The 13,641-nt window shown below is 43.8% G+C and overlaps 1 protein-coding gene across 6 annotated transcripts in view; it reads right to left on the minus strand.

The window, feature by feature from the left end:
• The window catches only part of LOC124043963 (pleckstrin homology domain-containing family M member 3-like), a 48,094-nt gene that overhangs the window by 29,371 nt on the left and 5,082 nt on the right, over positions 1 to 13,641 (minus strand). For all 6 annotated transcript variants that reach the window (XR_006840413.1, XM_046363151.1, XM_046363149.1 and 3 more), the window contains exons 3-4: positions 1,983 to 2,226; positions 977 to 1,758 (exon numbers count right to left, since the gene is read on the minus strand). Coding sequence is in view for 5 of the 6 variants with exons in the window: in XM_046363151.1 (XP_046219107.1) it covers positions 977 to 1,758; positions 1,983 to 2,226 (1,026 nt within the window). In the remaining variant the exon portion in view is untranslated. The remainder of the gene's footprint in view (positions 1 to 976; positions 1,759 to 1,982; positions 2,227 to 13,641) is intronic.

Below are 13,641 nucleotides of genomic sequence, written 5' to 3' on the forward strand. Positions count from 1 at the left end.
TGTTTGAAATTCACTGCTCGACTGAGGGACAATATAGACAATTGTATGTGTGTGGTAGAGAGATGAGATAGTCATCAAAGAAAACGATGTTAAACCCCATTATTGCACACAGAGCGAGTCCATGGAACTTATTAAGCACATTTTGACTCCTGACGTTATTTGGCTTGCCATAACAAAGGGGTTGAATACTTATTGACTCAAGACATTTCAACTTTTTTTTATTTTATAATTTGTAAAACAAATTGGAAAATCATAATTCCACTTGGACATTACGGGGTATTGTGTGTAGGCCAGTGACTGAATACCTCAATGTAATCCATCCATTTAAATTCAGACTATAATATAACACAATGTAGGAAAAGTCAAGGGGTGTGAATACTTTGTGAAGGCACTGTAGATAGGATTGGGATATACAAGGCCTATATTGCACCCTCTGACAGTCATTAGCTAGCTACCCTCACAGAAGTATGCATCTGAGATTGGAGATTTGTGCTTGCAGAGCACTATTGCCGTATGCTGTCTCTTTCTGTAGTAATAGCAACAGATTTATGACTAATGACAGGAGTTACTCCTTGAGTCAATATAAAGCCACGGTTTTGATGGATTATGTTATAAAACATCTTTCCATAAAGAGTAGAGATATGTAGATGAACCAGTGATGTGACAGATTATATTTTTGGAACTTTAGTGAAGTATGTGTCACTTTAGTGTCAGTGTAAAAAAATACTTTTCCGGGGGGGTTTATATTTTACACGTGTGCAAGTGTGTATTAAAATGCATATGTGAATTTGATTTATTTTTTATTTTTTTGGAAATGTGCTTTTAGCGTTCCCAACTCCCCCTGAGAGACCCTGGGAGAGTGGGGTCATGGCCAGGGTCAGCCATTATCAACGGCGACCCTGGAGCAATTAGGGTTAAGTGCCTTGCACAGACTGACTGTGTGTGTGTCTGTGTGGTAACAGGCGGAGGTCTCTACCTGCACACCTGAAGCTCTGGGTGGTCAGGCCCTTCTCCACAGCCAGGCAAGTGAGGATACTGAGGAAGCTGGTGGTGACTGACTGTCTCTTGGCCCTCTGGGCATCCCTCTGCCTCCTCTCCCTGGAGGGCTTGGTCCTGAGCAGCACCCCCGTCCCCATAGACACTGCACCTGGCTGGGCCTGGCTGGAGCCCTGACCCTCCTCCCCCTGGGGCCTCTGGGCCGCCACGGCCGTCCGCAGGGCCTCCACCCAGTCCTGGGCCTTGAGTTGGCTCTCAGCCCGCAGACGGAGCACCTCTCTGGGGAAGACTGCCTGGAAACGGGCGGTGCTGGCCCCCTCGTCCCTCTGCACGGCCAAGCAGGAGGCCAGCGGGTAGCGGAGGACAGGCTCAGAGACGGGCCCCCGGCCCTCGGTTGGGAAGGCCTGCAGCGTGGAACGACTCAACACAAAGGTGAAAGCCCTCCAGTTGTTGAGGTCAGTCTGCTGGTGGAGCAGACCCACCTTAAGGACATCAGCACAGCGCTTGGTGAACAGGGGCAGGGCCGTGGGCCGGGCTGGGGGGAGATGCGAGGTATGAGGGGTCAGGGCAGCCTCAGCAGGACCAATGGGGTCTGGTCTGGTGTCGAGACCTCCAGAGGAGATGGATGACGACGGGGATAAGACTGGAGGCGGCTCTGCCTGTTTGTGGGCGGGCCGGGCAGCCAATACTCTCTCCCAGATCTGCCTCCTCCAGTCTAGCGCCTCCCACTGGCAGGCGGCACGTAATTGCAGGCGGGTGGAGCTGTTGAAGATGAGGTCAGTGAGTGGTCTATTAAAACATGCTGTTATGAGAGAAATAACTTCAATTGCAACTCATGTTTATGTAATTGACTGTTGACTCCAACAATCTTTGATTTATTTCATTTAACCTTGATTTATCCAGGAAGTTGCGTTCAGGTTAGAAGACCTATTTTAGGAAGGAGACCTGGCAAGAGGTCTCCTAAGAGTTGAGCACCGTTATTTTACCTGTTGAAGAAGAGGGCCTGGAGGACTCGTCCGTCCTGTGGTGGCTGGGGCTGGCTAACCCCCTGGCAGTGGGACAGGGAGTAGGCGGTGCAGAGCTGGCGGTTACCACTGCTGTCCAGGCTGTAGAGACGCAGCTCACAGGGGGTCAGCTCTAGGTGGCAGATGCTCCAACGACCCTTCTGACCCTCACGATGCTCCAGGGAGCCCTGCTTCACCACACTGCCGCTGCTGCTGTCCTTATGGGCTGGAACAAACACAGCATATATTCAGAAACAGGATCCTCTGCAGAAAACACTATTTGATATACAGCAAAACACCAGTGGTGGAAAAAGTACCCAATTGTCATACTTCAGTAAAAGCAAAGATACCTTAATAGAAAATGACTAAAGTAAAAGTGAAAATCACCCAGTAAAATGATACTTGAGTCTAAAAGTCTAAAAGTATTTGGTTTTAAATATCCTTAAGTATCGAAAGTAAAAGTATAAATAATTTCAAATTCCAAATTAGGCGGCACCATTTTACAGATAGCCAGGGGAACACTTCAAAACTTAGACATCTTTACAAATTAACAATGTGTGTTTATAGTGAGTCCGCCAGATCAGAGGCAGTAGGGATAACCAGGGATGTTCTCTTGATGTGTAAGTGTGTAAATGTGTAAGTGTGTAAATTTGACATTTTTCCTGTCCTGCTAAGCATTCAAAATGTAACGACTACTTTTGGGTGTCAAGTAAAATGTATGGATTAAAAAGTACATTATTTTCTTTAAGAATGTAATGTAGTAAAGTAAAAGTTGTTAAAAATATAAATTGTAAAGTAAAGTACAGTACAAAAAACTACTTAAGTAGTACTTGAAAGTATTTTTTACCCCACTGCTAAACACATAGGCTAGAACTACATTTATTAGACCTTGTTATATTGAACAATGTACAGCTACTGGAAGAGGTTACAAGTAGAAGATAACAGCCTTAGAAAGATTCAGAGGGCAGACAAAAGAACAGCGATTATCTGATTGCAAATGAGTACGGCGGTGTGGGGGGGGGGGCCTTCCAATGGGCTAGGCTGCCAGCCACACATGCTATTACCACTCACAGAATGTCTCTGCAACAATTTCATCTTATTATCTGCTCATTGGATCAATAACACTGGCCTCCATTCAACAGTCAGCACTCAGCAGTGTGCTCTTGGCTAATATACCGCGTAGGACATTCATTCTCCCATCATTAAGGACACATCTTCAAAGCGTAGCCTGGAATTCTCAACTTATTAAACAACTCAAATGCAACACATTACTAAGAGCAGGGGCAAACTTCTAACTGCCTAGCCTATTCTGGGTCAGCTTGCTTAGCCAGCGTTTTCACTAAATGAATTAGGCTACCATGCAACTCCCACCATTTGAGGGCCACACATCTGATAGCACTTTTGACACGTTATTTATCGGAGCCAAACACAGATGTTCAGGTCTGAACGTGAGAGATGATATTTTGGTTTGTGATAGCAACTAGCACAGTTAGCTTTGAAAGTGCTTCCTGTGAGGTCAGCAGGAAGAAACAGCATTGTTACCCAGAACGCTGTGCAAACACAGAGAACCAGGAGAAACTCACTTATCTGGGGCACACCCTCTCTCTGCCCTTCCTCCCTCCATCCGTTTCTTTTACACACTCCTTTCTTTATCTCTTTTCCTTTCCATTCCTCCTTTTTGCATCTCATCTCTCAGCTTCCTGTTCAGGGGTTTGGTGGATTCTGACTTGTGCTGTGGCTGCACGTAGGGTGTAGAAGGGCAGACGTGTCTCCACCTACCAGTGGCCCAGGAGCATTGCAGAAGCCAAATAGCATGGCACGTGAATAGAAACGTCTGTGAGACATATAGGAGCCACTTTCCTTATCTGTAGTGCTCCAGCATACACTAGTTGTCATTGGAGCACAACTCGCAGCCTTGACATATACTTGTTTTTATCCTTATCCTTGACCAATCAATGAGAACTGATAATCAACTGACCAAAAAAATAAAAAATATTACTGGAGTTCAGTTCAATGTATCTTGTACTATACTGTTATGTAGCCTACCTGCTGTTTCACTCCCCTTTAAAAACCCAATAGGCTCTGACCCAACCTACCCCCTGTTCTCCTCTGTCAATCGAGGGTGGCAAAAGGCATCTGTGTGTCTGTAGGCTAATTTCTCTACGTTTTGTCAGACGGAGAGAGCAGATGCCAGATGCCAGACGGCCGGGCCAGTTGGCCGCTGTGCTTTGGCCTTCGGGAGCCCCTCAGGCAAAGGTTGGGGGTGCTAGGGGGCTCGCCTGTCCCCCTGGGCTTCAAAGGCTCCTGTGAGCACTAGGGTGCGGTGTAGGTCACTGTTCATTTCACGCTACAAAGGAGGCGAGGCGCACGGACATGACTCAATTAGTAGAGTCGCAGTCGGCGCTTTGCTTTGCTGGGCCTGGTCAACCAGCAGCATCCTAGCCCTACACGGCCCTACACCTCCACTGGATTGAACTGGCTGTCCTGGCCCTGCATGGCCGTTAGTGCCACCTGATGCGATAGCGTTGCTGAAACGTCACAGGGACTTAACATTAACGTGATGTGAATGGTCTGGCCCAGAGGCAGGTGAGGAGAGGACATCTTGTTATGAACTCATTGTTGGTGTCTGAGCCATCAGTTCATATTATACTCAACTCAAAACTGTGTGGTTTAGCTGTGCCTTGTCCCCTAGTGATAGTATAATAGATTCACTAGATGAACTCGGCTAGCCTAATAAGATGGGAAAATACTTCTAGAAACGAGGCTAAATGTGGTTCAAATGGGCAATGGTCCCTTTCCTTCCTTCTTTCTTAACTACTGAGGTAAACGAAGGTGGTGGTGGGGTGTCCCATCCATCTTACTGCACAAAAACACTGACAGACAAGGTGTCACTTTGAGTCTTGCACTTGCATGCTTAAATACTCTTTAGGGACCAATAAATATGTAAATGCAGCCAGGAGCCAGATTGAGATTCAGCCTCCGCTCGACAGTTGCCACGCTCGGTGGAGAGTGGAGCAGAATTAAGAGGTGAGACATTAAGAGGTGAGACACACACACACACACACACACACACACACACACACACACACACACACACACACACACACACACACACACACACACACACACACACACACACTGTTCAATTACTACACCACCGCTTGCGTGCCGTGACATCATGCTCCGGTAACGCTGTGAGACATGAACAAGCTAATGTTACACCACGCAGCCTTGGGCCCCAACAGCCTGAAATCAAAACGGACATTCTGTAAAACCACCAACACATAGCTAACGCTTGCCTCAGTCCTGCAGCTAAAACGCTGAAATAGGATATCAGTCCATCCAGAGCTGTAATCACACTAAAGCAGCTGCCTTAAGGCTTACATGGGGACGTGACAATAAACACTGTACATGGGCTAGGGTGTAATTTGGGGGGGGAGGGTTGTACCAGGAATAGGGAGTACCGGTTAGGCTGCCAAAGTCCAGACAGAATTGCTAGAGCAGTCACTCTTACTGTAATGACTGACTGCCACACCCAGACAGACCAAGGACAGCCAATCACAACAGAACAAGTGCCATTTTATAACTTTGGCCTTTAGAGACGAGATGTTTTACCAATGGACCCCCTGGTGAATCCTGGACACCATAACCAGGACAGACAGACTCAAAGAGAACAGAAAGGAATGTTTTTTCCAGTAAGGAAAACATCCCAAACATACATATACATTATTAATGTTCTATTTAATTAGCTGGTTCCTAGTTACACCGAACAAAAATATAAATGCAACATGCATACACTTGTAAGATTTTACCGAGTTACAGTTCATATAAGGAAATCAGTCAATTGAAATAAATTCAGTAGGCCCTAATCTATGAACTTAACATGACTGGGAATACAGATATGCAGCTGTTGGTCACATCACAGATTTAAAAAAAAATTAAAGTAGGGGCGTGGAACAGCAAACCAGTCAGTATCTGGTGTGACCATCATTTAACCTCATGCAGCCTGACACATCTCCTTCACATAGAGTTGATCAGGCTGTTGATTGTGACCTGTGGAATGTTGTTCCACTTCTCTTCAATGGCTGTGCAAAGTTGCTGGTTATTGGTGGGAATTGGAACACGCTGTTGTACACGTCGATCCAGAGCATCCCAAACATGCTCAATGGATGCCAACCGCTGTTAAACCTCATCAAAGAAGATGAAGAGAAGCTTGGTGACATTATTGGATAGATTCAAAAGTGATAGTTGAGAACCTTTTGGTTATTATTCCATTCAAATTAGTTTCTTCAAATTACAGGAGATGGGGGTGATATTATACATTGTTTTCTTAGTTTTAGAACTTTATTTGTGTCCAGTTAACAAGGCAAATTTAAATCAATTGTACTAACTTCAGTAGCAAGTAGCCGTAGCTATCTATCTACCAGCTCCAGTGTGCCGTTTTCGCCGCCAACTATGGAACCGCGTTTGGGTCTTTGCTATGGATATTGCTGGCCTTGCCTGCTTTTTGGGAAGTCTGCCTGCGCCTTGGGCGAAAGAGGTGTACAAAGACCAGAAGAACATTGATCGTTCAGCTAAACGGCAAAACAAAAGCAAGGTGCATATAAATGGCCACATCAGATTCAAGTTTCTGGGGAACAGCTGCATCGATCATGCACTTTCCACTTTCTCCCAGTATTTATTTAGCAAATATAACACAATCAATCAGGACAGACCCAAGCAAAACCTTATTACACAAATGTTGTATGGGTTGAAAACGAGACTAATTTTCAGTCTGATCAACAGTAGTCTACTAATAAGAGCAACTGCATACAGCCTACGTGCGCTGTCCATTTGGTCTGGGTAACTGTAAGGAGAAAATGTGAATGTGATCAAATTTGGTTTATATTCAAAATGTGGCTGGCTAGGCTGCCTATTCGTTTTCAATCCCTAATTGTTAACTGGAATTAATCAACATAATAGCGATGACAGATCTGCGTAATTTGTTATTTTACAAGGCCTACAGTTACATAGAACTGCATGATGCAAACATTCATAAAGCAAGCTCAGCCCTGTGAGTGCTATTGTCTATCACTTGTTGTCTCTGTGTCTGGGTAGAGTTTGCTAATCTAGTCTTAACTATAATTCATATAACCTAGTATAAGGTTTCTGCAGTTGGACAGGGTTTTCACCCCCCAGGGGCCAGGAGTTTTTAAAGTAAAAAAAACAAAAAAAAACATGTGACCTGATTAGGAAAAACTGGTCCCATCATAGCCCTTACAACATTTTTACAACGGATTAATCACTGTCACACCTTATAGGGTCTCCAGTTAACAGATAAGGAAAAACTCTGGGGGTAAAAATTGCCCCGCCACTCTGGGACCTATGGAGCCACCAGTCCGCTTGCAGTTGTCAGTTATGTGGATGACCAGGGCTTTATTCAGGAATGTTTCTTGGGCAAGTGGGTGGGTGAGATACGCAGTCTGTGTTTAACTTCATGGAGAAACTTGTTGTTCAAACCTATGGTGCAGCTGTAATGGAATGTACAGTTGAAGTCGGAAATTTACATACACTTAGGTTGGAGTCATTAAAACTCGTTTTTCAACCACTCCACAAATTTATTGTTAACAAACTATAGTTTTGGCAAGTCGGTTAGGACATCTACTTTGTGCATGACGCAAGTAATTTCTCCAACAAATGTTTACAGACAGATTATTTCACTCAATTCACTATTGCAATTCCAGTGGGTCAGAAGTTTACATATACTAAATTGACTGTGCCTTTAAACAGCTTGGAAAATTCCATAAAATTATGTCATGGCTTTAGAAGCTTCTGATTGACTCAAATTATGTCAATTAGCCTATTGGCGGTGTACCTGTGGATGTATTTCAAGGCATACCTTCAAACTCAGTGCCTCTTTGCTTGACATCATGGGAAAATCAAAGAAATCAGCCAAGACCTCAGAAAAAATAATTGTAGACCTCCACAAGTCTGGTTCATCCTTGGGAGCAATTTCCGAACGCCTGAAGGTACCACGTTCATCTGTACAAACAATAGTACGCAAGTATAAACACTGTGGGACCACGCAGCCGTCATATCGCTCAAGAAGGAACCGCGTTCTGTCTCCTAGAGATGAATGTACTTTGGTGTGAAAAGTGCAAATCAGTCCCAGAACAACAGCAAAAGGAACTTGTGAAGATGTTGGATGAAACAGGTACAAAAGTATCTATATCCACAGTAAAACGAGTCCTATATTGACATAACCTGAAAGGCCGCTCAGCAAGGAAGAAGCCACTGCTCTAAAACCACCATAAAAAAGACTACAGTTTGCAACTGCACATGGGGACATAGATCGTAGTTTAAAAAAAATAGAACTGTTTGGCTATAATGACCATCGTTATGTTTGGAGGAAAAAGGGTGAGGCTTGCAAGCCAAAGAACACCATCCCAACTGTGAAGCACGGGGGTGGCAGCATCATGTTGTGGGGGTGCATTGCTGCAGGACAGACTGGTGCACTTTACAAAATAGATGGCATCATGAGGCAGGAAAATTATGTGGATACATTGAAGCAACATCAAGACATCAGTCAGGAAGTTCAATCTTGGGCCTTCCAAATGGGACAATGACCCCAAGCATACTTCCAAATGTGGCAAAATGGCTTAAGGACAACAAAGTCAATGTATTGGAGTGGCCATCACAAAGCCCTGACCTCAATCCTAAAGAAAATGTGTGCAAGCAAGGAGGCCTACAAACCTGACTCAGTTACACCAGCTCAGTCAGGAGGAATGGGCCAAAATTCACCCAACTTATTGTGGGAAGCTTGTGGAAGGCTACCTGAAACGTTAAACAATTTAAAGGCAGTACTACCAAATACTAATTGAGTGTACCTGTATGTAAATTTCTGACCCACTGGGAATGTGATGAAAGAAATAAAAGCTGAAATAAATTACTCTACTATTATTCTGGCATTTCATATTATTAAAATAAAGTGGTGATCCTAACTGACCTAAGACAGGGATTTTTTTACAAGGATTAAATGTCAGGAATAGTGAAACAGAGTTTAAATGTATTTGGTTACGGTGTATGTAAACTTCTGACTTCAACTGTATCTGCTACTTGTATTTCCAACTAAGTCCTCTCCTGTTCCCTGATTAAGAGGTGATGACCACTCCACACTACTACCATTGTCAACTCTGTCAAGACATGAACTGAAGCCACGTCTCATGTGCCTGCTCATCCACTGGCACATTGAACGTTTTCTCTCCAATCACGGAGTACCCCTATCAATTCTCTCTCATTACTGTATATAGTCAATCACATACACAATTACACATTGATTTTACTTGCTTGGACTAACTCATTCTTAACTCTTTAGTCTGTGTGGTGTGTTTTATTATAGTTTTTCTTCCCAGTCAAACCCTGAAGTTAAGCCTCTGAACACCTCAACACCTGCCTCATACCCTCAATCACTGCTGTGATCCCTTCCCAACACTAATTAGCCCTCCCATTCCCCATAATATACATTTATAGTACAATATTAAATGCTTTAGGTTAAAATCATTACTTTGGTGATTTTTGAAACACACTTTGATGTCTCTGTGCGTCCCGTGCCTGTACCGTGGGTCTCCCATCCTCCTCAATTTTTCAAGTCACCAGCCTTCACTGGTGCCAGTGGCTATCGAAGGTGAGCATTTGCCCTCTGAAGTCGGTTACGACCATCTGCGGTTGAGGCCAGTTGGACGTACTGCCAAATTCTCTAAAATTATGTTGGCTTATGGTAGAGAAATGAACGTTCCATTCTCTGGCAACAGCTCTGGTGGACATTCCTGCAGTCAGCATGCCAATTGCATGTTTTGTGAAAAGTGAAAAGTGTTTTGTGCGTATGGAAATTCTCTGGGACTTTTTTCATTTCAGCTCATGAAACATGGGACCGACACGTTGCATTTATATTTTTGTTCAGTGTTGATGAAAAGTCAACAGAACTGAGAGTTTCATTAGATGAGGTGAACCAATTGAAAGACTAATTAACAGCTAATAAAGCTAGGCAATACATTAAAATCCCAGAAGTACATGTCAATTTGTTTACCGTCTTAAAACGACCATATAAAACCTTAACGAGTAGATTGGTAAATTAAGTAAAATCTCTACAGCACTGACAGCTGAAGGTCGCTGTGAAGCCCACTCTCACTGGCTAGCGTCTGGCCATGCTGAAATCAACAGATCCATCAGCATTAGTGAGTGAGTGTTGCTGCTGAGGAAATCAGTAAATATCACCCCATGGGGACTCTGCAGGAGTACGTGGACTGGGGTCTTTATGAGGGAACGTTTACCGCTGGCAGTGGGAAAGGGAGGAAGCATTCTTGCATACCAGTGGCACCACAGCCTCCTTTCCCTGTTGCATCTAATGTGACAACAACTGCGGTGGATCTCCATTTTAGTCACATTGTTTAAGATGGTGGGGATTTCATGGTTTTCTCTTATCAAATAAACAGTTCTGCTAAGGTTTGTCCGAGAAGAGACAGCCTGGGTCTCCCGAGTGGCGCAGTGGTCTAAGGCACTGCATCGCAGTGCTAGCTGTGTCACTAGAGATCCTGGTTTGAGTCCGGACTCTGTCGCAGCCGGCTGCGACCGGGAGACCCATGGGGCGGCACACAATTGCCCCATCGTCATCCGAGTTAGGCCGGCAGGGATATTCTTGTACCATCGCGTACTAGCGACTCCTGTGGCGGGCCAGGTGTAATGCACGCGGACACGTCACCAGGTGTACGGTGTTTCCTCCCACACATTGGTGTGGCTGGCTTCCGGGTTAAGCGGGCATTCTGCCAAGAAGTGCTGCTTGGCTGGGTTGTGTTTTGGAGGACGCATGGCTCTCGACCTTTGCCTTTCCCGAGTTTGTACGGGAGTTGCAGCGATGGGACAAGATTATAATCGGATACCACGAAATTGGGGAGAAAAAGGGGGTAAAAGCGCACCTAGGGGCCTACCTACACAGTGCACACAATCAAATGTCATGGAAATATGTTGTACAGGACAAGAAAGAATACAATTAGGCCTACATAAAAGCATTGCCAACTATAATGACTGGCAAACAGCAGTATCTGTTCGGATGCTAAGTGCTGTTGAATGCAGCCCATGATTTTACTATCCTCTTGTGAAGCCTAACTATCCATCCCTCTCCCTGCCTTGAGCCAACTAATGTCTTTTCAGTCGTATGCTAATCCCTCCTAATATGAGGGATAATTGGGCCTCTCTCTTTCTCCTCATTTGAGTACATTTGGTGACAGACCATAACATGTCATTCTCTCCCTAAACAAATACAAACAAGCAGACTAAACAACATGCATCAGGGAGGTTTGTATTATTCACCACATTATCTATCCTGTTACCTAGTCACTTTACTCCTACCTATACAGTACCAGTCAAACCTTTGGTCACACCTACTCATTCCAGGTTTTCTTTATTTTTTACATTGTATAATAATAGTGAAGACATCAAAACTATTAAATAACATATAGAATCATGTAGTAAACAAACATAATATAATAATATATGCCATTTAGCAGACGCTTTTATCCAAAGCGACTTACAGTCATGTGTGCATACATTCTACGTATGGGTAAACACATCAAAATATATTGTATATTTGAGATTCTTCAAAGTAGCCACCCTTTGCCTTGATGGTAGCTTTGCACACTTTTGCCATTCTATCAACCAGCTTCACATAGAATGCTTTCTAACAGTCTTGAAGAAGTTCCCACATATGCTGATCACTTGTTGGCTGCATTTCCTTCACTCTGCGGTCCAACTCATCCCAAACCATCTCAATTGGGTTGAGGTCAGGTGATTGTGGAGGCCAGGTCATCTGATGAAACACCCCATCACTCTCCTTCTTGGTCAAATAGCCCTTACACAGCCTGGAGGTGTGTTGGATCATTGTCCTGTTGAAAAACAAATTATAGTCCCACTAAGCCCAAACCAGATGGGATGGCATATCGCTGCAGAATGCTGTGGTAGCCATGCTGGTTAAGTGTGCCTTAATCTTAGTAAATCACAGTGTCACCAGCAAAGCACCATCACACCTCCTCCTCCATGCTTCACAGTGGGAACCACAGATGTGGAGATCACCTACTCTGCATCTCACAAAGACATGGCGGTTGGACTCATCAGACCAAAGGACAGATTTCCACTAGTCTAATGTCCATTGCTCATTTCTTGGCCCAAGCAAGTCTCTTCTTATTGGTGTTCTTTAGTAGTGGTTTCGTTGCAGTAATTTGACCACGAAGGCCTTATTCACACAGTCTCCTCTGAACAGTTGATGTTGAGATTAGAGGTCGACCGATTAATCGGAATGGGCGATTAATTAGGGCCGATTTCAAGTTTTCATAACAATCGCAAATTGGTATTTTTGGGCGCCAATTTATTTACATTTTATTTTTTAATACCTTTATTTAACTAGGCAAGTCAGTTAAGAACACATTCTTATTTTCAATGATGGCCTAGGAACAGTGGGTTAACTGCCTTCTTTGGGGGCAGAATGACAGATTTTCACCTTGTCAGCTCGGGGGATTCAATCTTGCAGCCTTACAGTTAACTAGTCCAACTCTAGAACCACCTGCCTCTCGTTGCACTCCACAAGGAACTGACTGCCTGTTACGCGAATGCAGAAGAAGCCAAGGTAGTTGCTAGCTAGCATTAAACTTTTCTTATAAAAAACAATCAATCAATCATAATCATTCAATCATAACTACAAATGGTTGATGATATTACTAGTTTATCTAGCGTGTCCTGCGTTGCATATAATCAATGCAACGCTGTGGGATGATTTAACAAAAGCACATTTGCGAAAATAGCACAATCGTTGGACGACTGTACCTAATCATAAACACCAATGCCTTTCTTAAAATCAATACACAGAAGTATATATTTTTAAACCTGCATATTTAGCTAAAAGAAATCCAGGTTAGCAGGCAATATTAACCAGGTGAAATTGTGTAACTTCTCTTGCGTTCATTGCACGCAGAGTCAGGGTATATGCAACAGTTTGGGACACCTGGCTCATTGCGAACTAATTTGCCAGAATGTTTCGTAATTATGACACAACATTGAAGGTTGTGCAATTATTACAAATAAATACAAATTGGCCGAGTAAATCGGTATCGGCCCTTTTTTTTGGGGGGGGGTCCTCCAATAATCGGCATTGAAAAATCATAATCGGTCAACCTCTAGTTGAGATGTGTCTGTTACTTGAACTCTGAAGTATTTATTTGGGTTGCAATTTCTGAGGCTGGTAACTCTAATGAACTTATCCTCTGCAGCAGAGGTAACTCTGGGTCTTCCTTTCCTGTGGCGGTCCTCATGAGAGCCAGTTCCATCATAGTGCTTGATGGTTTTTACGACTGCACTTGAAGAAACATTAAAAGTTCTTGAAATTTTCCGGATTGACTGACCTTCATATCTTAAAGTAATGATGGACTGTCGTTTCTCTTTGCTTATTTGAGCTGTTCCTGCCATAATATGGACTTGATCTTTTACCAAATAGGGCTATCCCCTGTATACCACCCCTACCATGTCACAACACAACTGACTGGCTCAAACACATTAAGGAAAGAAATTCCACAAATTAACTTAACTAGGCACACCTGTTAATTTAAATTAATTCCAG

This window comes from Oncorhynchus gorbuscha, linkage group LG09 (assembly GCF_021184085.1).
Source record: "Oncorhynchus gorbuscha isolate QuinsamMale2020 ecotype Even-year linkage group LG09, OgorEven_v1.0, whole genome shotgun sequence".
Taxonomy (NCBI): domain Eukaryota; kingdom Metazoa; phylum Chordata; class Actinopteri; order Salmoniformes; family Salmonidae; genus Oncorhynchus; species Oncorhynchus gorbuscha.